This window comes from Corvus moneduloides, chromosome 15 (genome assembly GCF_009650955.1).
Source record: "Corvus moneduloides isolate bCorMon1 chromosome 15, bCorMon1.pri, whole genome shotgun sequence".
NCBI classification, from domain to species: domain Eukaryota; kingdom Metazoa; phylum Chordata; class Aves; order Passeriformes; family Corvidae; genus Corvus; species Corvus moneduloides.
Genome location: NC_045490.1, coordinates 3483013 through 3503030, shown reverse-complemented (window position 1 = coordinate 3503030; position 20018 = coordinate 3483013). Strand labels below are relative to the sequence as shown.

The following is a 20018-nucleotide window of genomic DNA, read 5'->3' as shown; positions in this document are numbered from 1 at the left end:
CAGCCTCGCGCGCAGGGGGACGGCTCAGACCACAATGCGTTTTATTTACATTGTACACCTCGAGAGAAGACGCTTAAATAAATCTGCAAAGACTCGAGCATCTCCAAGAGAATAAGTTACCGGCCACCACTAGGCCACCGCAGCTCCCACACACACCACAGGTGGCGGGAGGGGGTCCCCAGGGTGACAGTCCATGGATTCCCAGCACTGCACGGCAGCCCTGTGCCGCTCCGTGTGCCAGGACAAGAGCAGTCCGTAGGCTGTGCTGCAGACAGGCCCCAACAGCTAAAACACAGCAGGTAAAAAACCGGAGGAGTCCGGCGCACACCGGCTGCCCCGTCCGGCAGCAGCAATTCCCTTTTGGCACAGGGGCTCAGTGGTGGCAGCAGCTGTAGAAGTAGGGACTGTTCCTCTGGCCCAGGTTGACACCTTTGTCCTCTGGAAAGAGAGCAGGAGCGGCAGGCTGCTGGCACGTCCATGCCACCAAAGCTGCTGGTCCCAGGTGTGGGCCCCAGCAGGTCCCCTGGGGAGGGTTTGGTGCCCCGTGGAGAAGTGGCAAGGTTCAGGGTCATGGCACAGCTCACAGCCATGGCACATCCTAGGGCGGGAGGCACAGCCAGGCTGAGCATGCCTGGGCAGGGCTGGTGCAGAGCTGAGCCAGTCCTGCAGCCCAGTGAGGCTCCTGGCTCCCAGCTGGGTGGATGTGCTGAGCCTGGCCTGAGCAGGAATGAGCAGGATGCTGTGACGGGACCTCAAACTCCATGAGACAATCCCTGGCACGGAGCCACAGCAGCCCCAGGGGAAGGCCTGCCAGACCCCCAGAGCTCATGCTCTGCACCCTCCCTAGAGGCACAGGAGAGGGTGTCTGGGGAGGGACAGGTCGTGGCTACTCACCTGTCATCACCTGGAAGGCGGAGAAGTTGATGTAGTCCTCGGCCACCTTTTGGAACAGCTCATCTGGGGGGAGAGGAGGCACAGCAGGTGTGGGTGCCCCCCTGCCAGGCAGAGCCCCCAGCCCTGCTCAGCAGGACACGGCCCCAGCGAGGAGCCACTCACCCACGCTCTGGCCCGTTTTACTGGAGGTCTCGAAGAGGTCTGCTTTGATCTCTGAAATGAGGGCCCAGGGTGGCACTTGCTGTAGGTGCAAGATACGGCTCCACGGGCTTGTCAGCCCTCAGAGTCACCCCTTGGGGACAGCTGCTGACAGCAGGCTGGCAGGGACCCAGGGCAGGGCTCCTGGCCCCTTGGCCCAGCTGACCACGTGCCTGCCCATGTCAGGACATGCTGTGCCCAGGGAGGTCCCTGGCAGAGCCGGTGCCTCACCACACAAGGAGTCCTGGTGCCATTGGATCTGCTGTGGGCCCACGGCAAGGGCACAGCTCCTCGTGTGGATGCAGCAGCTCAATCCTCCCTCACTCCCCACCCACTCAATGCTGCATGAGCCCAGGAAGGGCCAGCACGGGCCATACCATCAGCGTAGTCCTGCACATCGTGGAAGTCAACCCCCCGCTTCCTCCTGTCCTCCTCCAGCAGGTCGCTCTTGGTGCCGCACAGGTAGATCCGGCAGCCCTGCAGCAGGAAAAGGGGTGGGAGGGGTGTGCCCACGTCCCCACCACCAGCACCCCTTGCCCCGCAGCAAGGCTTTGCAGCCCCCTGGCCCCCCGTACCTCCTCACAGTTCTGCAGCTCGTTCACCCAGAACTTGGCTCGCTGGAAACTGCCACTGTCAGTGAGGTCTGGGGAGAGGAATCAGGCTCTGCTGACACCGCTCCTCAGTGCCCAACCCATCAGTGTCACCACCACCCCGGTCCCGGACCTCCACAGCCGCCGGCTCCTTCCCCTTCCCATTCTCCGTGCCCTTACCGTAGCAGACGACGGCAGCCCGGGCTCCCCGGTAGTAGATGCGGCTCATGGCCTCATAGCGCTCCGAGCCCGCCGTGTCCTGGGGGCGACAGCGAAGTGCTCAGCAGCTGACAGGGGTCGGAGGGTCTCAGGGATCCCTGAGCCAGGGGGTAGCCAGGGAAGTCAGCGGGGCGCTGGCACAGCCCTTGCACTTACCCAGATGCCCAGGGTCACTGTCTGGTCCCCCACGGACATCACCTTGGCCACAAAAGCGGCTCCAATCGTCTGGAAGTGAAGCGAGAGGAGTGGTGGGAACCGGCCCGGGGATGCGGGGGCATCTGGCCTGGGAACACGGTGGGGAAACCGGTGCAGGAACACAGGGGAATTCAGCCCGGGACGTGGAGAGGGAGGGCAAGGAAACGAGGGGACCGACCCGCGGGCGCGGGAGGGATGTGGTGGATCCCAGCCCGGACACGGCGGGGGGACACGAGGGAACGCCGTCCCAGGGACGTGGGTGGCAGCATCCCGGGGACACGGTGGGGAAACGGGGGGACCACGAGCAGGATGCGGGGGTGACACGCGAGGGGCTCATCCCGTGGAGGCTGGGGAGACACGGGGGGCGCCACGCGGGGACGCGCCGCAGCAGCGCGGGGCCGCGCGGTGCCGGTGTGTCACTCACGTTCTGGTAGGGCCCAGCGCGGAAGCGGCCGTGGGCGCAGCGCTCCACGAGACTGCTCTTGCCCACTCCCTCCTGCCCCAGCAGCACCACCTTGGCGTCCACCCGCCTCCCGCTCATCCTCGCGCCGCCGCCGCCGCCGCGGGGCGGGGCCGCACCGGGCGGGGCGGGACCGGAACCGGGCGGGGCGGGGCCGGAACCGGGCGGGGCGGGGCCGGAAGCTGGCGGGGCGTGCCGGAAGTGCGCAGTGCGGGGCGGAAGCGCGCGGCGGGGCGGGGCGCGCGGGCCGCATGGCGGCCGCCCAGCAGGCGCGGGCCTGAGCGGCGGCCCCATGGGGAAATACTGCGCCAGCCTGGGCGTCCTCAAGGGGCCCTGGGACCAGGTGTTCGCCGCCTTCTGGCAGCGCTACCCCAACCCCTACAGGTGCGCCGGGGCCCTCCCCGACCCCCCGCCCCCTTCCGCCGCCCCGGTCCCACCTGGCATTGGTACCACCCCCCCCATCCTCAGCCCAGCCCTTCCCCCGGGGGTCCCGCGGGCTCCAGCCTTGGGGGATGGGTGTCCCGCACCACCAGTGCCCAGCGGGCAGCTGGTTCGCCCCTCCCTTAATCCCTCAGTCCCTGATGATTCCCAGCCCCGGGGCAGAGCTGGCGAGGAGCCGGGCTTGATGTTTTTTTGCCCATTTTAGCAAACATGTCCTGACTGAGGACATCGTGCACCGGGAGGTGACGCCGGACCACAAGCTGCTCTCTCGGCGGCTCCTGACCAAGACCAACCGGATGCCGCGTTGGGCAGAGCGCTTCTTCCCAGCCAATGTCGCCCACTCCGTCTACATCCTGGAGGACTCTATCGTGGACCCCAAGAACCGAACCATGACCACATTCACCTGGAACATCAACCACGCTCGCCTCATGGTAGGTGCTGCTGCTGGGCGGGTGTGTGGGGGGTGCAGGGGACCCAGCAGTGCTCACGGCCGGGCTGTGCCTCGTGCAGGTGGTGGAGGAGCGCTGCGAGTACCGGGTGAACCCCGAGAACAGCAACTGGACCGAGGTCAAGCGGGAAGCCTGGGTATCTTCCAGCCTGTTTGGCGTCTCGCGGGCCATCCAGGTGAGCACTGCTCGGGCAGTAAAGCTGCTGCTCCTCCTGCTCTACCCTTTCCTTGTGCTGGTTTTTACACCCTTTCCTTTTGTTCCCCCCACCCTGCATCCTCATAAGCTCTTGAGGCACCCAGAACCATCACTGTGAAAGTCACTGTGATTTTTCAAGCTGGGACAAAGCCCCACGGGCTGTGTGTGACAGACCTCGCACCTTCACTGACTTTTCCCTTGCAGGAGTTTGGTCTGGCCAGGTTCAAAAGCAACGTGACCAAGAGCACCAAGGGATTTGAATACGTGCTAGCAAGAATGCAAGGTGGGCACCAAGGGCAGGCTGGGGCTGACCGGGACGGGTCTCTTGGAGTTAGAGGTCACACTGGCTGGAACTCCAGCCCACGGGCAGGCTGTGGCTTGAACTAATCTGACTGTGAAACCCTCACCCTTTACCTTTGCCCTGTGCCTTGGCACAGCCTGCTCTTCCTGAGTGGAGCAGGCCAGCAGTGATTGCAGGGCTGGGCAAGGGTGGAGTGCAGGCAGGAGGGGATAGAACATGGCAACAGTCACGTGCTTGTGGTTCCCCTTTGCAACGTGCCCTGACGTGACGTGCTGGGGTCAGGGACGCCGGGCTCATCTTCCTCCCTGCGTGGGGAAGTGCCTCGGTGGCAGGGCCGGTCTAGCCAGCACTCCTGTGGGGTTAATAGCTTCCATGTTATAGGAGAAACTCCATCCAAAACACTGGTGGAGACAGCCAAGGAAGCGACTGAGAAAGCCAAGGAAACAGCTCTGGCTGCTACGGAGAAAGCCAAGGACCTGGCGAGCAAGGCAGCCACCAAGAAGAAGCAGTATGTGTGAGGGGCCAGCTGCACCAGGACAGATAGGAGACTCCTTAGATTTTATATTTTTAAAGAAACTGTACAAGTCTGACAATCAGCTGCTGTTTGACCCTTTCTGAGATGTAATTATCATTAAAGAATCTACTCCCACCCATGATTTGGCTGAGGCTGGCCTGGCTAGAGCAGAGCCCAGTGCTGCTTTCCACTCTGGGGGTCCAGCCCTCTGTAGGGAAGACACAGGCCAGGGTTTTACCAAGTGCCTTTACTATAAAGTGTCAGATCTGTACAAGAGAGCGGGGTGGCTGCGGGAGCATGAAGGCAGGTTGCTCAATGCACATAAGTTTCCCCTTCCTGGCTCTCCAGGGGCAGGAGAGCCTTCCTGTAGTCGTGTCTGCAGTGGGCAGCACCACCCCATACCCACGCCAGGCAGCCCCCAGACTGCCTGGGGACGCACAGGGGGAGGCAGGAGGATGTCCCTGTGGCAGCTGGGCCTTCTTCCAGCACCTCTTCCAGTGCTTTGCAGTGCACAGCTGGTGCCACAGTGCAGTGCCAGCCCCATGCACCCAGTGCCACAGCCAGTGCTACCCTGCTGTGGGGGGTAAAGCCGGACTCTTGCCCCACCTGTGGCCCCTTACCCTGGCAGCTGTGACGAGGCTGGCAGAGGCTGGGTTTCTGGCAGGAAGGAGGCAGGCAGGCAGTGCAGGGAAGGCAGCGGGCACCGTCAGGATGCAGGGCTGTGGGGGCTGGAGTAGCTGTGGTCCCTCCCGGTGCCAAAGCTGGGCAGCAGGTCCCCGGTGAACACCACGCCATCCACCTCTACCTCGGCATCCTCTGGGCACCGGGGGGAGGCCGGGTCAGGCCCTTGGCTGCTTTCCCTCCCTTCCCACCCTCGTTCTTTCTTTCCCCTCTCTTACCTCCCTCGGAGGGCTCTGAGAGCTGGGACGAGTCCAGGCTGTCGGCCCGTGCTCGTTCCCCGTCGGTGGGCAAGAGCAGCAATTCCAGCCGCCGCTGCAGGCTCCGCTGCCGGTCCCGCAACCGGTCCTTGGCCCTTCGTGCCCTCAGCTCCTGCTCCTCCAGCCTCTGTGGGGACCCGGTGAGCCATGAGCTGGGCCGCCCTGTTGCTACACAGGAGCCCCCGAGCGGTGCCGGGGCCACCACCCCCTCTCACCTGGATGTGAAGCCGGGCACGGTGCAGGAGGCTCAGCGTGGTGGAACGGGACGGTCCCGCGCCCAGCGGCACCTGCTGCTTCAGCCGCTCCAGGCAGCACCGGAGCTGGGCTCTCCTGCGGCCGGGCAGGGAGGGAGCGACACGGGGGGGTCAGCCACAGAGCGGCACGGGCTCTACCACCCCCTGCCCCGCCGCTCTCCCCCCACGCCCCCGTACCTGTGCTTCTCCAGCGCGTTGTGCACCGACCTGCGGAAGACACCCCGGTGAGCAGCACCGTCGCCACCGGCCGCCGCCATCCACTCACCCATCCACTCGCCCACCGCTTACCTGACGCTGCCCACGGCCCGGCGCGACGGCGCAGGGCAGATCGCGGCGTAGCCGTGCTCGGCCTCGGCCAGGCCGAGCGGGTAGCGGTGCTCGCGATGCTCGCGGTGCTCCCGGTGCTCCAGGAACTCGGCCGCCTGGAGCAGCACCTGGATGCTGGTGGCCGCGGGCTCCATGGCGGGAGGGGGGGGCCGCGAGCCGCGCGCCCATTGGCTGCGGGGCGCCCCGCGCCGCTGACGTCACCTCGGCGGGCAAACAAATTCAGGCGGGAAAGCGCGTGCTTCAAATTTGAATCGGCGGGAGGGGACGGCGCGGGCCACGCCCCCCCGCGCGCCAGGCCACGCCCCCTGCCGGGCCACGCCCTCCTCGGTCTTTGGGCAATTGTCGCACATTGGCCACGCCCCTCCAAAAAAGCCACGCCCCCCCGGGCACGGTGCGCGCTCCCGTGGCCGCCCGGTGACGCGCGGGGCGCGGATTGCCCGTTTCCGCCCATGCGAGCCGGACGGGAGCGCGCACGCCCTGCTGCCCCCAGCCCCTCGTTCTCCACCCTACCGAGTCCACGGGTGGCCCCAGACCGGCCGCGCCCACCAGCTCCCCGGCAGTCGCCGCGGCCCAGAGAGACGGGTTTATCTTTTTATTAAAATCCATCGGGCGGAGGCGATGGGGAGGGAAGGGGAGCGCCGGGCCCCACGGGCACCGCACGGCACGGCACGGGCGGCCCCGGAGCACCCGCTGTCATGTGAGGGCTGTTTGCACCTTCTCAGGCCAGGCCCCGGGGGGAGACTCTGCCCCGGGCCCAACAGCAGCCAAAGTTCACCTGAAAAAAAACCACCACGAAGCACATTTCCAGCCGGCGGGGGCGGGGGGGCAGGTGCACGGCAGCTGCAGGCAGCTCACCGAAAGCAGAGCAGGCCACGGTGCATCAGGAGAGGCGGTCCTGCGCCTACCATCACTCCGCATGGGCTGCCGCCGTGTGTGGGGTCCTGCCTCTGTGCATCGGGAGAAGCCTAGCACCATGTGGGGGTCCTGCCGCCATGCCCACCAAGCTCCAAGGAGAGTCACGGGGCTGAGGTGCTCCCCGGCAGCCCCAGAGCAGCCCTGGGCACCCAGTTGTGTGGCCTCCTATGATGCAGATCTGGCAGAGGGGCTCTCACTGGCTCCGGGCGTAGCGGGATGTGGGTGGGAGGTGTGTGGTGTAGCAGTGGGTGCAAACACGTACCGGTTTGGTCTGGCCGTAGTGGGGCAGCACTGCAGTATTCGGTGAGCAGCGGGCACAGAAGATCTGCCGGGAGACCAGAGAGGGGCTGAGCAGAGCCAGGTCCCTTGGGGAACCCCACATGCCCCATCCCAACCCCATCCTACCTTCCCACAGCTGCGGCAGTGGTGCCGGCGGCGTAGCAGGGTGAAGGGCGAGCGGCAGGCAGAGCACTGGCAGCATGTGCTGTCTGGCACCCACTCGGGCAGGCGGCGGGTGCCTGCTGGGCAAAACACATTGGTAAACACCCCTCAGCCTGGCTCCCCTCACAGCCAGAGCCCCGAAGGCAGGATGGGGCAGGACCAGCCCCAGCCTCACACCCTGTCCCAGAGCCATGGCACCTGGGCAGCCCCTTACCTGCCCTCCAGAGTCCGGCAGCCTCTGCGGGGCTGGAGCACAGTGGGCAGTCGGCTACGTGAGGAGCATCTGCCACACTGGAGTCACCATCCTTCTCTTCTGCAGGGACAAGGGTTGTGTTGGTCCAGCCAAACTGGAGCCAGGCACTTTGGCCACGTTTTTCCCAAGCCTAGGGCTGTGGCCTTGTCTCACCAGGGATGGGTGATGGGCAGGGCAGAGAGGAGCAGTCCCACATGTCCCTGGGGATTACTCACTGCTGTCGCTCTGTTCCTCCGAGGGCTCCGCCTGTGAGCACACGATCTTGAAGACTGTTTTCAAGATGCTTCGCATGTCACTGGCAAAGTTGGTCTGGAGCTGATCAGCCACCCCTGCACCGGGAAGGTGGGGGGTCAGGGTGCTGGGGGTCAGGGTGCTGGGGGGTTGGCTTGGGGGTCACTCACCTGAGATGCAGACGAAGAGGGTGTGCAGCATGTCCTTGGTGCTGCTGTAGCGGGAGCGCAGCTCCGAGCAGTGGGCACCTGGGGTGGCATCAACCCTCATCTCTGGGCTGCTCCCGAGGGGCTGGGGGCTGTGCAGGGGGGCGGTGACCATTACGCCAGGGATGGTATGAGATATCCGTGTCCCAGTGGACAGGGATTTGCCATCTTGGCCCTGTTCCCTGCCCGCCGCACACCCCCGCTGCCCATCGGTGCCCAGCTCATCCACTGCACTGGGGGGTCCCAGTCGCGTCGTGCAGGCCGGCGGTGGTGGGGTGGCATGAGGGACCTCCAGAAGACTGAAGGGAGCAGGGGGGTCCACACTGGGCACAACTGCCCCCCAAGCTGGGGGGGCATCCGGACTGCGGGGATCCTCCTGTTCGGCTGTGCACAGGCTCCTCTCCAGCAGGCAGAGCTCCTCTGCTGACAGCACCCGCAGCAGGTCCCTGTGGTGAGGGGTCAGCGTCAGCCCCATGTCACGGCCCTACTGCTGCCCCACAGCCCCACCCATCACCCCCCACTGCGCACCTGATCTTCTTCAGGAGGTTGTAGAAAGGGCTGAAGACCCGAGACATCTCCTCAGGGCTCCGCTCCAGGCTGAGGGGACCCTCGGGGTAAATGAGGAGACCACTGCAAGGGGACGGAGGCCAATTCATGTTGGGGGTTGCCTGGGACCCCAACTCCCCAGCTGGGGAGAAGGGGCTGGTACAGGGCAGGGTATCCTTCTCTAGGGGCTGCACCCACCTGATAATGGCCAGGCGAGGGATGGTGAACATCAGCAGCGGTTCATATCCATCAATCATCTCCTGGGTCAGGTAGCCCAGGTGCAGGGCTCTGGGGGCACACAGACACCCTTACAGTGGATCTGAGCCTCAGGATGCTGCCCATCATTGGGGCTGGAGTCCCTGCAGCCACCACCTGACACACAGTGCCCCTCACTCACCTTTCCACCGTCTCACAAAAGAGCACAACGATTTCCTGCTGCCTGTAGATCTCATCAGGAGACTTCACTGCCACCAGTGAGGACACGTAGCTGGAGAGATGGGGAGACTGTGAGGCCCCTATAGTCCTGGCACAGCCCACCATGACCCCAGAACCCTAACCCTGCCCCCTACCTCAGCTCAAACTCTGCAAATAGCCAGTCGAATTGGATGAGCGCAGCCCGGACAGGCTCTGGGTAGGAGTTGGGTTGGCTCAGGCTCTGCTCCCGCAGCACCGTCCGGACCAGCTCCAAGCTGCACAGCAGATTCCTGGCCTGGGGCCTCAGCTGTGCCCCATCTGACTCCTCCACCTCCAGGAAGGTCCCAGCCAGGAGGCACTGCCGGGATAGGGACTGTCAGGAGCCAGCACCCAAGGTAGTGCCTAACCCCAGGGTCAGCTCACGGTGGGGTGTCCATCGCCCCAGGGAGCTGGACCGCCCAGACAGCATCCCCGGGCTCACCTCGGCAGCAAACAGCATGTGGTTCCCCAAGCTGTCCACCAAGAGCTCCTCGGGGAACTTGACCAGGTAGTCACGGCTGTGCCGCTGTGTGGGAATGCACTCTTCCATGATCCGCTCCAGGACGGCCAGCAGGTGAGCCTGGGGAGGGCAGGGGTGTCACCCGCGGCTTCCCGAGGGGACTGAGTCACACCGGGATCCGGGCTGTCCCCGTACCTGGCTGAGGTGGAGCTGGTTGAGGAGCACCAGGTACTGCTGCGGATCCAGTTCGGCATCCAGCCCGTTGATCTCAGCCACCACCCGTGTCACCCTCTCGTCGGCAAAGAAGAACTGGGAGAGCAGGCGTGGGTCGGAGCGCTGCGGGAAGGGCAGCAGGGTGATGGTGGAAGCACCCCGCATCTCCACGGGCTGCGTCAGCGGGATCCCAAATCTCCCATTCCCACAGTCACGGAAGGATCGGACCCCACGGATCCACAAACACCTACTCGGGACCGTACTTGGGACCTCCCACGGCAGCTCTGCCTTCTCCCGGGGAGCGCCGCCCTCCCCACCCACCCGTGCCTCAGTTTCCCCGGGGGCAGAGCAGGACGAACAAGCTCAGCCGCATCCCGGCAGCTTTGGCACGGATCCGTGCGCGGCTGTAAACACCGGGAAAGGTCCTCCGGAGTCCCCCCGCTTCCTCCTCCCGCTCCACCCCGAGGGACCCCCGCCGCCCCCCCTGCGCCCGGGATCGGCGGAGCCCCTGGACGGCCCCGTCGGGGCCGTCCAGGGGCTCCGCCGATCCCGGGCGCAGGGAGGGCGGCCCCGGTGTGACTCCCCCCGGTCTCACCTTGGGTCGGCGGAGCCATCGGCGGAGGGCAGCGGGCAGCATGGCGCGTCCCGCAGCTCTGCCGCCGCCTGGCTCCCCGCGCCCGCCGCTCGCTGACGGGGCGGGTCGGCACCGGGCACCGCCCGGAGGGCGGATCGGAGCGGTGTCCGCCCAGTCCCGGCACCGGGACGACCCGTCCGCTCCTCGACGGACCGGTTCTTTGTGATGGGAAGGGTGAGGGTGCGTCTCCTGCGGGGCGGGATGGGTTTTACCGCTGGCTTTCCTTCCCGGTCTCTGTTCCTGTCTCAAATTCCCGACTGCATCCCCGGCTATGCTCCCCCCGGTTCTTTTCTCCCCGCAGACCAACCTTCCGGGGACAGGGACACGCCAGCGCTTCCTACGGCCCCCCCCCCCGAGCATTCCCGGAGTGATGGGGGGCAGCAGGAGAGGCACCCGCAGGCACCTTTGCTGTGCAGGGCATAGGGTGCGCGGCAGGATAATGGAGTGGGAAGGGGGTAAAGTGGCCCCTCGGTAGGAGAAAGAGAAACCAAGTGGCCAAGAAGAGGTCCCGGGGGTCACTCGGGGTGTTGGGCACAGCAAACTGTCCCGGCTGTGCCAAAGGACGTGTTTGCTCCAGATGTGGCGCTGCTGGGCGCAGGATGTGGGTGCCGATAATTCAGGTGGCTGAAAGCCTAATGGGGTGGATTCATGGGTAAAAAATCCGTGGAGGATGGTTGAACAAACACGGTGGCGGCACCTCCTCGGCTTCAGGAAGTCTCTGAGTCATGACAGTGCCCAGGCTGTGCCGGACGAGTGCAGGTGTGGGACTGTCCCTGGTGTTGGGGCTCCGTGTGTACCCCTCGGACTCCGGCTCTGTTTTCAGCCATGTCCTGGTTCCCATGGATGAGGATCCCTGTGCAAACAATGAGACTGGAGCCCTGCTTGTCCCAGAGGTCCAAGCAGATCTGGGCACCGTAATATAAGAAGGACATAAATCTCTTAGAGAGTGTCCAAAGGAGGCTGCAAAGAGTCTAGAGGGGAAGTCACATGAGGAGCTGCTGAAGTCCCTTGGTCTGTTCAGCCTGGAGAAGAGACTGAGGAGAGATCTCATTACGGGCTGCAGCTTTCTCAGGAGGGGCAGCCAAGGGGCAGCTGCAATCCCTGCTCTCCGTGGTAGTGACAGGACCCGAGGGAATGGCTGGAGATGTGTCATGGGAAGTTTGGTTGGATATTAGGAAAAGGTTCTTCAACCAAAGGGTGGTCGGGCACTGAACAGGCTCTCCAGGGAAATGGTCATGGCCCCAAGCCTGCCAGAGCTCCAGGAGTGTTTGGACAACGCTCTCAGGCACAGGGTGGGATTCTTGGGGCTGTCCTGTGCAGGGCCAGGAATCATAAAATAGTGTGGAAGGGACCTTAAAGATCATCTCGTTCCATCCCTCTGGCATGCACAGGGACACCTTCCACTGTCCCAGGTCGCTCCAAACCCCATCCGACCTGGCCTCGAACACTCCCAGGGATGGGGCAGCCACAGCTTCTCCGGCCAGCCTGTGCCAGGGCCTCCCCACCCTCACAGGGAAGACTTTTTTTCCTAATATCTAATCCAATCCTTCTCTCTTTCAGTCTGAGCCCCAGCAGTTGCACTCCGATGATCCAGCTGGGGGTACGATCACGACCCACCCCCGATCTCGGTTGGTCACCGGCGCCTTTGGGACCCGCGGGAGCCTCGGGCGGCGGGGGCGGGCTCGGGACTCGAACTCGCAGCGCTGCCGCCACTCCCCCTGTCCGCCAGGGGGCGGGCTCTGCCCTCTCGCAAGATGGCGGCGGCGGCTTCACCTCACCGAGCGTTCCCCCCTCCCTCCCTCCCTCCTTCCCACGGGCAGGGGCCGGACGGGCCGCGCCGCCATATTGGCTGTTGTCCTGGCTGCGGCGGGCTCGCCATGACTCGCCGGCGGAACAAGGCGGCAACGGCGGCAACGGCGGCGGCAGCGGCGGCGGCAGGTGGCTCCGGGCCTCGCCGTGACAGGGTGGCGGGTCCCGACGTCGGGCCTCCCCCGCCGCCACCACCACCACCGGAACCGCCCGCCCCGCCTGAGGTGGCGGCGGCGGCGGGCAGCGGCGGGGAGTCGGGCAGAGGCAGCGCGCAGGTACCGGGGTAGCGCTGCGGAGGGCACGGGGCTGGCTCCGAGCGGGGTTCAGCCTGGGCGGGGTGGGGCCCTGTCCCTTGTACCCCATCCCCCCCGGGCCCTGCCCCATCCCCGCGCCGACCCCCGACTCGGAGCATCCCTGCGGATGGGGCTCGGAGCGTTCCCACAGCGCTCCGCGGGAGGGCCCAGCCCTGCCACAGCCCTGCCACAGCCCTGCCACTGGGCGATGGCAGGTGGCTCCAGCATCCTCATTCAGCGCGCGTCTGGCTGCCTGACATCCCTGCTGGACACACCTGGCTGCCTCCACCTGCTCCGGGTTGTGGGCAGGGAGCCGGGGGTGGGCGCCGGCTGTGGATGTGCTGGGTGGATTGGGGACAGCCGTGGTGTCACCAGCCGTGGTGTCACCCGCTGTGGTGGCTGTGTCATCTGGGACACGGGGTGGCCTGGCTGCCCCCCCCTCGCCGTGGGTGGGCAGAGGGGCTCTGCCCCCACTCTGCTCTCCTTGGCCTCTGACCTTTGCTTCACCTTGAGCCTGCAGACGCCATCTGTTTGGCAGCAGTGGTTCAATGCACGGCTCATTGTGGCAGGGCCCCGCTGCGCCGGCAGACAATGGGGGCCCCCTCGCCCGCGCCACGCCGGGCTCGTCACGGCTGTCAGGGCTCCAACGAGCCCGAGGGATGCAGCCCAGCTCCTGCAGGGAAGCTCCAACCTGGCTGTGCCTGTGCGGGGAGAGCGTGAGGCAGCACAGGGGGCTGCACCCCACCCTGGTGCATCGGCGCCGCTGGCTGTGCAGAACAAAGAGGCGGGAGAGAGGGCTTGGGGCTCTTGGGTGACACGGTGGGGGCATCTGTGATGGGCGAGGAGGGAGAGCTGAGGCTGCCATACCCACTCTTAATATCCCTGTGTGGGATTTCTGTGGGTTTTGCTTTGCCATGCAAGTTCCGTCAGTCTCACTCTACCAGAGGTGATGGTGGGAGTTGCTGGTGGCTTCTCAGCCTTGGTTGGTGGCAGGGCTGGCTCTTTGGCATGCTGTGATCTTCCAAGAAGTCCAAAACACTCCCAGCTGGCACATGGCAGGTTGGCAGCAGCTGGGCAGCCTGAGGCTGCTCTGCTCCAGTGGGAGAAGGTGCAGTGCCACATACAGCCTACAAGAATTTCCCTGGTTTGGTGTCAGCGTCCTGAGGTCTCCTTCACTGCCTCATCTGCCCCACATCTGTGCCAGATCACACCTGGGTGACTCACGGTCTGTGTGTCCTTCCTCAGGTGCTGCCCACCGCCAACCAGTCTGTGCAGACATGCTGCCTGCTCTGTCACCGGGAGCGCAAGGACTGGGGAGGGCCGTCCCACAATGGGCTGGTTTCCCCAGGCGAGAGGCTGCCACCGGACTTCGTGCCAACGCTCGTGCAGAACCTCCTGGGAGAAATGCCACTGTGGATCTGCCAGAGCTGCCGGAAGAGCGTGGAGGAGGAAGAGCGACGGGCGGTGCAGGAGCAGGCCCTGGCGGTACGCGGTTACGGAGCTGGGGTTGGAAAGCCAGGGCTGTAGCTGTGGGAACGTGGCACTGACCGCCCTGTGGCACTGACCGGGTGTGTGGGTCCCATCCTCACTCTGAGCTGAGTGTACCAGACATCCCAGCCTCCACTTCCCTGCCCAGGGCTGCCTCTGGCTCAGCAGGGACAGGCCCTGTTGGGGCAGTGTGTGGTGCTGTGGAGGCTCATCCAGCAGCCTGCCGTGGCTTGGAGCTGCTGGGCTGGCAAGGCTGACAGTGCCACTGCTTTCCTGCCAGCCCTGCTCCACTGTGTGTTGTGCCGCGTCCCCCGGCCCCAGGGCTGCTCCCTTCGTGACGCAGAGAGAGGCAGTGGCTGCCAGGGCAAGTGCCTGCCTGTGCATGGAGCTTGGGTAGGGGAGCTGGCTCCTGCCTGGCTTTTTTTAACCCTGCCCTGGTGTGAGGGAGACCAGCACAGGCATGTGGTCCTTGGCATGGCCCAGCCTGTGTGAGCCAGGCTGTGTTGGTGCTGGATGGAGGGGGTGTTTGTCACTCCCAAGACAGTGACAGAAGTGGTTCTTATGAGCTGAGCCTCTACTGCAGTGGAGGGAGTCTTGGTGCTGACGCCGTGGGGCCAAGGGTGTCCCCTCAGCCACTTCACTCTGTGTTTCCTTTGATAGGTCTCATTATCCCACACATCCTGCAAGTCGCAGTCTTGTGGGGGTGGCTCACACTCCTCTTCCTCCTCCTCCTCGTCTTCTTCCTCCTCGTGCCACGGGAACTCAGGGGACTGGGACCCCAGCTCGTTTTTGTCTGCTCACAAGCTCTCGGGCCTCTGGAACTCGCAGCACACCAACGGGACTGCACAGGGCAGCCCCCTTGGGACCCCCCCAGCTGCACTAGGTGAGTTGAAGTTGGCTGTGAGGTTGAGCAGAGCTTTCTGCCCAGTTCTTGGCTTAGGTGGTTTCCTTGGGGGCAAGGGTGGGCAGGTTGAGCCTCTGAATCTCAGTACCAGCAGCATATCGGGCCCCTTTGAAAAAGGCAAATGGTGCTGGGATTCAGCCCCAGCTCCGCTTTCCTTCCAGGCGACAAGCACCCCGGCCTCACTCTGTCTCCGGAGTGTGCCAGCCAGGTGTCGGCCATGGCGCCGGGGCTGAAGGCCTGTCCCTACAGCCACACGGCCTCTGCCACCTCCAGCAACGCCACCCCGGGCTCGCCTCTGCCTACCTCACTCGACTTCTGCAAGACGCTGCCGAAGCAGTTCAAAAGCTTGTGCCGGAGGGCCACCCCGCCAGGTGCGTGCCCAGGGACAGCACCAGCCACAGCCTCTCGGCCTGCTGCTCTAAAGCCTTTCCCCTTGCCCTGCTCTCCATGGGGCAGGGCTGGATCCTGTGGGGGAGGCACACTGACCCTGAGGCCCTGTGTGAGCAGGGATGGCTTCTATCCCAAGCACTCTGACTTGTGGGAAGAGAAACAGCTTGTGCCAAGGTGGTGGGTGGCTCTGAGCATGGCCCTGGTCCGTGCAGCACAGCCAGTGTCTGACTGTCTCTGCTCCTGCCCCTCTGCAGGTGAGGCCTTCCACTCCTCAGAGCATCATCAGCACTCCGACCTCACTGCTCCTCCCAACAGTCCCACCGGCCTCCCCTCCCAGCCACCGGCGCTGATCCCTTCCAAGCAGACACCTCCCCATCCGGGGCCCTTCGGCTCCGCACCGCACATCCCGCTGGGCACCTCCTCGCAGGCCGCGCTCTTCCCTGCTCCCAGCGCGCAGGCGGCGGCCCCAAAGCCGGTGTCTGAGTCTCCTCCGGCCGGTGCGGCCTCACACAGCCCGGGGCCATGCAAGAGCCCTCACTTGCCCCCTGCCAACGTGCCGCTGCTGAAGATGCCGCCGCCACTGTCAGGCTGTGCTCATCCCTGCAATGGGCACTGCAGCACTTCACTCATCCCTCCTCCCGCCTCCCTTCAGCTGCCTAGCACCAACAGGTGAGTAGAGGAGCCCTGCCTGCTTCCAGCCTCTCCTTGCAGGGCCACATGCCTTTTCTCTCATCCCTGCCCATGGATGCACTTTTTCCTGTGGAGGAACTGGCCATCCTGGCGTGGTGGTGCAGGAAGCTGATGTCTTTGTGGGCCAGTTCCATTGCTGCAGACCCCTGGTCTCCGAGGGTCAAGCTCTGTCTCTCCCAGCGTGTATTCTCCCTGCGGTTATCCTTTGGTTTTGTGGTGCAGAAGAGGCTGTGCTTGCTCCTCCTCCAGCTAAAAGACCCAAAGGAACAGCCTGGTTAATGTGCTGTTGGCCAACAGGACCTATGTCAGTGAGACCTGTCAGGCAGCTGTGGCACTGAGCAGAGGTCCTCGAGAAGATGAAGCCTGTAGACTTGTTCTGCTCACCTGCTCCCCCGGCCCTCTCTGGGCTGCCCATGCCATGGAAGAGAGCACACTGGTTCCTCTCTGCTCATTAGCTCTCCCTGTGGAGAGCCAGTTGTGTCCCGAGCTGGATCTTGAGGAATGACGCTGTGGGCTATGCCCTGGCCTCCCTGTCTCTGAGCTGGGTAGCCTGTGCCCGTGTGAGCTGGGCCTGCCTGCACGTGGGGATGTCTGGCAGCTGCACACAGTCCCAGTGTTCCTCACCTGTGCTACCTGCCACCCTCAGTGAGTACCACACCCTGCCCTGTTCCCAGCCCAGAGCCTGGCAGGATGCTGTTCGCTGGGGCTCTGCTGCACCAGTCTCCTACTGGCCAGAGGCCCTGAGGGCTGGGAGCGACAGATGTCTGCTGCCATGGGCTCCTCGGGCATCTTCCCCAGAGGAGGAGAATGCAGGGGAGGGGGTTTGTCCTGCAAATCCTTCTGCTTGGGCACACGGGAGGGCTGTTCCTACATGCATAGCATGGGGCAGTTTTTGAGATCCCCTGGCACCTGCTCACCTCTTGCCCTTCTCCCCGTCTCCTCAGGGACCCCTCTTGCAAAGGGCACAAATTCCCAAACGGTACCAGCTGCCACCCACCACAGCCCTGCGAAGCAGACGAGGGACTCGGGGAGGATGAGGACAGCAGCTCAGAGCGCAGTTCCTGCACCTCCTCCTCCACCAACCAGAAAGACGGGAAGTTCTGCGACTGCTGCTACTGTGAGTTCTTCGGCCACAACGCGGTGAGTGAGGGGCTGGTCTGCAGCCACCCCCGGTCCTTGCGCTGCACGGGGAGACATCAGTCGGTCCCTATGCTCAGAGTGCAGAGGTGGGCAGGTCTGGCCACGGCTGTTTCCTGCAGGCACACACATCCCCTGCTCCCTTTCTACTCTGCTTCATCAGCCTGCTGGTCCCTTGCTCCCAACTCGCAGCCACCTGCCCAGCCCCAGGGCTTGGAGCAGCCGGCCAAGCCCTGTGGCTTCATGGTAGAAGAGCTCAGTAGGGCTGTGCTGACTTGTCTTCCTGAGACTGTGGGGAAGGGAGTGGCTGGAAGGTCACAGGGGGCTGGGGCTGCCTGCCCCTGATGCTGACTGTGCCTGGCTGACAGCACTCACCTTCCTCAGCCCCCGGCTGCTCCCACAAGCCGCAACTACGCTGAGATCCGAGAGAAGTTGCGTTCTCGCCTCACCAAGAGGAAAGAGGAGCTGCCACAGAAACTAGGGCACAGCAGCAGCTCAGGGGAGCCTGCTGTGGACCACCGCAATGTGGACGAGCTGCTGGACTACATCAACAGCACAGAGCCCAAGCCCTTGAACAGTGCCAAGGCAGCCAAGCGGGCACGGCACAAGCAGAAGAAGAAGGTAAGGCTGGGCAGGGGCTGGGACTGTGGGAGGAGGGCAGAGCAGGGTTGTGCTGCTGTCAGGGCTTTTCGTCCTCTCTCTTGCATCCATTTGGGTTCTTGAATTCTTGTATTGCTCTTGCCCAAGGTGGCAGCAGTGCCTGGCCCTATGTAGGACTCCCCCTGCCTCTGTTCCTTCAGAGGGTTGCCCAGCCCTCCTGGGTGCTTTGGGCTGCACCTTCCTGTCTGCTCCATGCCACATCTCTAACACCATGCATCTCTGGTAGGGAAGAAGCAGTGCTATGATGGCTCTTTCTGGTGCTTCGTGCCCAGAGCAGTGTTGGGTGTGCAGTGTCCAGCTGTTGCAGTGCCCATGGGGGACATGTGACAGTTCAGGGGCTGTGGAAGACGTGGGGTGGCTGTGCTGAGCAGCCGCCCTTGGGTTTGCTGTCAGGCAGAGCTGGAACAAAGCTCCGTGTCCTGCATGCGTGGTTCTGTGGCCCAGTCCAGATGATCCTCATGGCACCTGTGTTGCAGGAGAAGGAGAAAGCCCAGCTGGAGGCAGAGGCCCAGAAGCGGGCAGAGCGTGCCCCTGCAGCCAGCCAGGCCAGGGAGCCGGCCGAGGAGAAGCTGCTGGAGTGGCCAGAGTTGGAGCTGGAGCGGGTGAACAGCTTCCTCAGCAGCCGGCTGCAGGAGATCAAGAACACCATCAAGGACTCCATCCGGGCCAGTTTCAGCGTGTACGACCTCAACCTGGATGTCAATGACTTCCCCAAGAAGGCAGCTGTCCTGGAGCAGAAGAACCTGCTCTCCAACCTCAATGGGTCTTCTGACCTGCAGGACATAGACCTAGCACTGGCCCCACTCAGCCTGGGCCCTGCCAAGAGCCACACGCTGCTGCGGGGCGAAGCGGGCCCCCGATGGGGCGAGGGGCCTGGGGATCCCCCGCCAGCCCCACCAGCCGAGAACGGCGTGGTGAAACGCCTCAGCGCCGTGCCCAGCCTGTCCCGCATGATCTGGGTGCAGTCCAAGGCTGCGGACTCTGCTGCAGATGGCAGCGGGCTGAGCCCGGAGCCCAAGGAGGGACCGCAGCCCAAGGGGCCGGAGCCGCCAGAGTCGCTGCCCGCGGGGAGCCGGCAGCGGAAGAGCAAGCGGCAGAATGGGCAGGCGAAGAAAGGGGAGGGCAGCACAGCCGTGCCTGGCGGCCAGGCCCGGATGGAGAGCCCTGGTGTGAAGGGGCAGGTGCTGGGAACCAAGCACCCTTCCAAGGCCAGTGCCCCGGAGCCACAGCGGGCGAGCGGCTGTGCCGAGCTCGGGGAGAGCAGCAAGGGGCAGCCTTGGGGCTGCAGCAGCACTGCCAGGGCAGAGAAGGAGAGAACCAGTGAGTGGAAAGGCCGGAGGGGAGAGGGCAAAGCGGAGCTGCCAGAGCTGGTGCAGCAGCAGCCACCTGCCCTGGCCACCCACCTTGCCCTGGGGGGCTCCCCACAGCCCAAGGGCAAGAGCAGGAAGAGCCGAAATAAGGTGGAGAAATCCAATACCTCGATTGGTGAGTGCTGGGAGCATCACTCTGTGCTGCCATCCTTGCAGTGGTCCCTTGCCCAGCTGGCAGCCCCCTGCCCACCCTGCAGCGCTGACCCTCTGCTCTGCTTCCCCAGATGATGTGTTCCTGCCCAAGGACCTGGATGGGGCAGAGATGGACGAGACTGACAGAGAAGTGGAGTATTTCAAGAGGTGAGGGAGGAACCCTGGGAGGGCTGAGCTCTGCCAGTGAGGCTGGAGGCATGAAGGGGCTGAGAGCTGACTGGGCCTGGGGTCACAGAGGGGCTGGGGGTCCCAGGGGGCTGGGAACTGACCGAGGCTGTCCTCTCCCTGTCAGGTTCTGCCTGGACTCGGCCAAGCAGACGCGGCAGAAGGTGGCCGTGAACTGGACCAACTTCACCCTGAAGAAAACCACTTCCAGTGCAGCCCAGTGAGGTGCGGAGGGGCCACCCCCACCCACCCACGGCCGCTCGCCTCTCCTCACTGTGCCCCCCGCCTCACCTCGGTGGGGTCCCCTCCTTCGCGGGGGGCCCCGGTGCTCTTCTGCCCCGCGGGGACCCCCGGGGCTCCCTCCATCCTCCTGCCCCTCCCCGCGGGGTGATCCCGGCCGTCCCGACCCCCTCTCCGCGGGCACGCGGCTCCCCGTGCCGTGGGGAAGGACCGTGCTGGACCCAATAAAGAACTTTTTAATTTTTTATTTTATTTAAACCCCGCTGTCTGCTGCTTTCTGCCGCGCCGAGGAGGTCGGGGGGCGGGAGGGGTGGGGGGGGAAATGCAGAACGCATTCTGCGCAAGTTTGAGCGCCGCGGGGATCCGTCGGGCCGGGACGCAGCTCCCGCCCG

The 20018-nt window shown here is 64.6% G+C and overlaps 5 protein-coding genes across 7 annotated transcripts; 2 read left to right on the top strand and 3 right to left on the bottom strand.

The window, feature by feature from the left end:
• Positions 1-24: 24 nt before the first annotated feature.
• Positions 25-2679, bottom strand: RAB24 (RAB24, member RAS oncogene family). Its single transcript, XM_032125113.1, has 8 exons — positions 2521-2679; positions 2058-2126; positions 1863-1941; positions 1668-1735; positions 1470-1569; positions 1057-1107; positions 895-957; positions 25-438 (listed from the first exon to the last, which is right to left on the bottom strand). The coding sequence occupies exons 1-8, from the start codon at positions 2635-2637 to the stop codon at positions 374-376; spliced, it is 612 nt and encodes a 203-aa protein (XP_031981004.1). The 5' UTR covers positions 2638-2679; the 3' UTR covers positions 25-373.
• Positions 2680-2773: 94 nt separating this feature from the next.
• On the top strand, positions 2774-4598 carry PRELID1 (PRELI domain containing 1). Its single transcript, XM_032124755.1, has 5 exons — positions 2774-2940; positions 3203-3428; positions 3508-3621; positions 3846-3924; positions 4324-4598. Exons 1-5 carry the CDS (start codon positions 2849-2851, stop codon positions 4458-4460), a joined length of 648 nt encoding a protein of 215 aa, XP_031980646.1. The 5' UTR covers positions 2774-2848; the 3' UTR covers positions 4461-4598.
• Positions 4599-4685: 87 nt separating this feature from the next.
• On the bottom strand, positions 4686-6206 carry MXD3 (MAX dimerization protein 3). The gene is made up of 5 exons (XM_032124756.1): positions 5937-6206; positions 5826-5855; positions 5610-5724; positions 5356-5521; positions 4686-5272 (listed from the first exon to the last, which is right to left on the bottom strand). Exons 1-5 carry the CDS (start codon positions 6107-6109, stop codon positions 5163-5165), a joined length of 594 nt encoding a protein of 197 aa, XP_031980647.1. The 5' UTR covers positions 6110-6206; the 3' UTR covers positions 4686-5162.
• A 346-nt stretch (positions 6207-6552) lies between these two features.
• Positions 6553-10404, bottom strand: LOC116451374 (lateral signaling target protein 2 homolog). 2 transcript variants are annotated; one of them, XM_032124742.1, is made up of 12 exons: positions 10289-10404; positions 9676-9816; positions 9463-9600; positions 9137-9339; positions 8965-9054; positions 8766-8855; positions 8550-8651; positions 7986-8467; positions 7800-7913; positions 7546-7644; positions 7296-7411; positions 6553-7215 (listed from the first exon to the last, which is right to left on the bottom strand). In XM_032124742.1, the coding sequence occupies exons 1-12, from the start codon at positions 10328-10330 to the stop codon at positions 7084-7086; spliced, it is 1749 nt and encodes a 582-aa protein (XP_031980633.1). In that variant the 5' UTR covers positions 10331-10404; the 3' UTR covers positions 6553-7083. The 2 variants fall into 2 exon arrangements, with proteins under 2 accessions (XP_031980633.1, XP_031980634.1); XM_032124743.1 differs by having other exon boundaries at positions 7296-7408.
• Positions 10405-12049: 1645 nt separating this feature from the next.
• FAM193B (family with sequence similarity 193 member B) lies at positions 12050-19884 on the top strand. 2 transcript variants are annotated; one of them, XM_032124725.1, is made up of 10 exons: positions 12055-12411; positions 13675-13914; positions 14578-14800; positions 14983-15192; positions 15466-15880; positions 16846-17041; positions 17423-17659; positions 18175-19183; positions 19293-19368; positions 19514-19884. In XM_032124725.1, exons 1-10 carry the CDS (start codon positions 12082-12084, stop codon positions 19608-19610), a joined length of 3033 nt encoding a protein of 1010 aa, XP_031980616.1. In that variant the 5' UTR covers positions 12055-12081; the 3' UTR covers positions 19611-19884. The 2 variants fall into 2 exon arrangements, with proteins under 2 accessions (XP_031980617.1, XP_031980616.1); XM_032124726.1 differs by lacking the exon at positions 14983-15192 and having other exon boundaries at positions 12050-12411.
• The last annotated feature ends 134 nt before the right edge of the window (positions 19885-20018 follow it).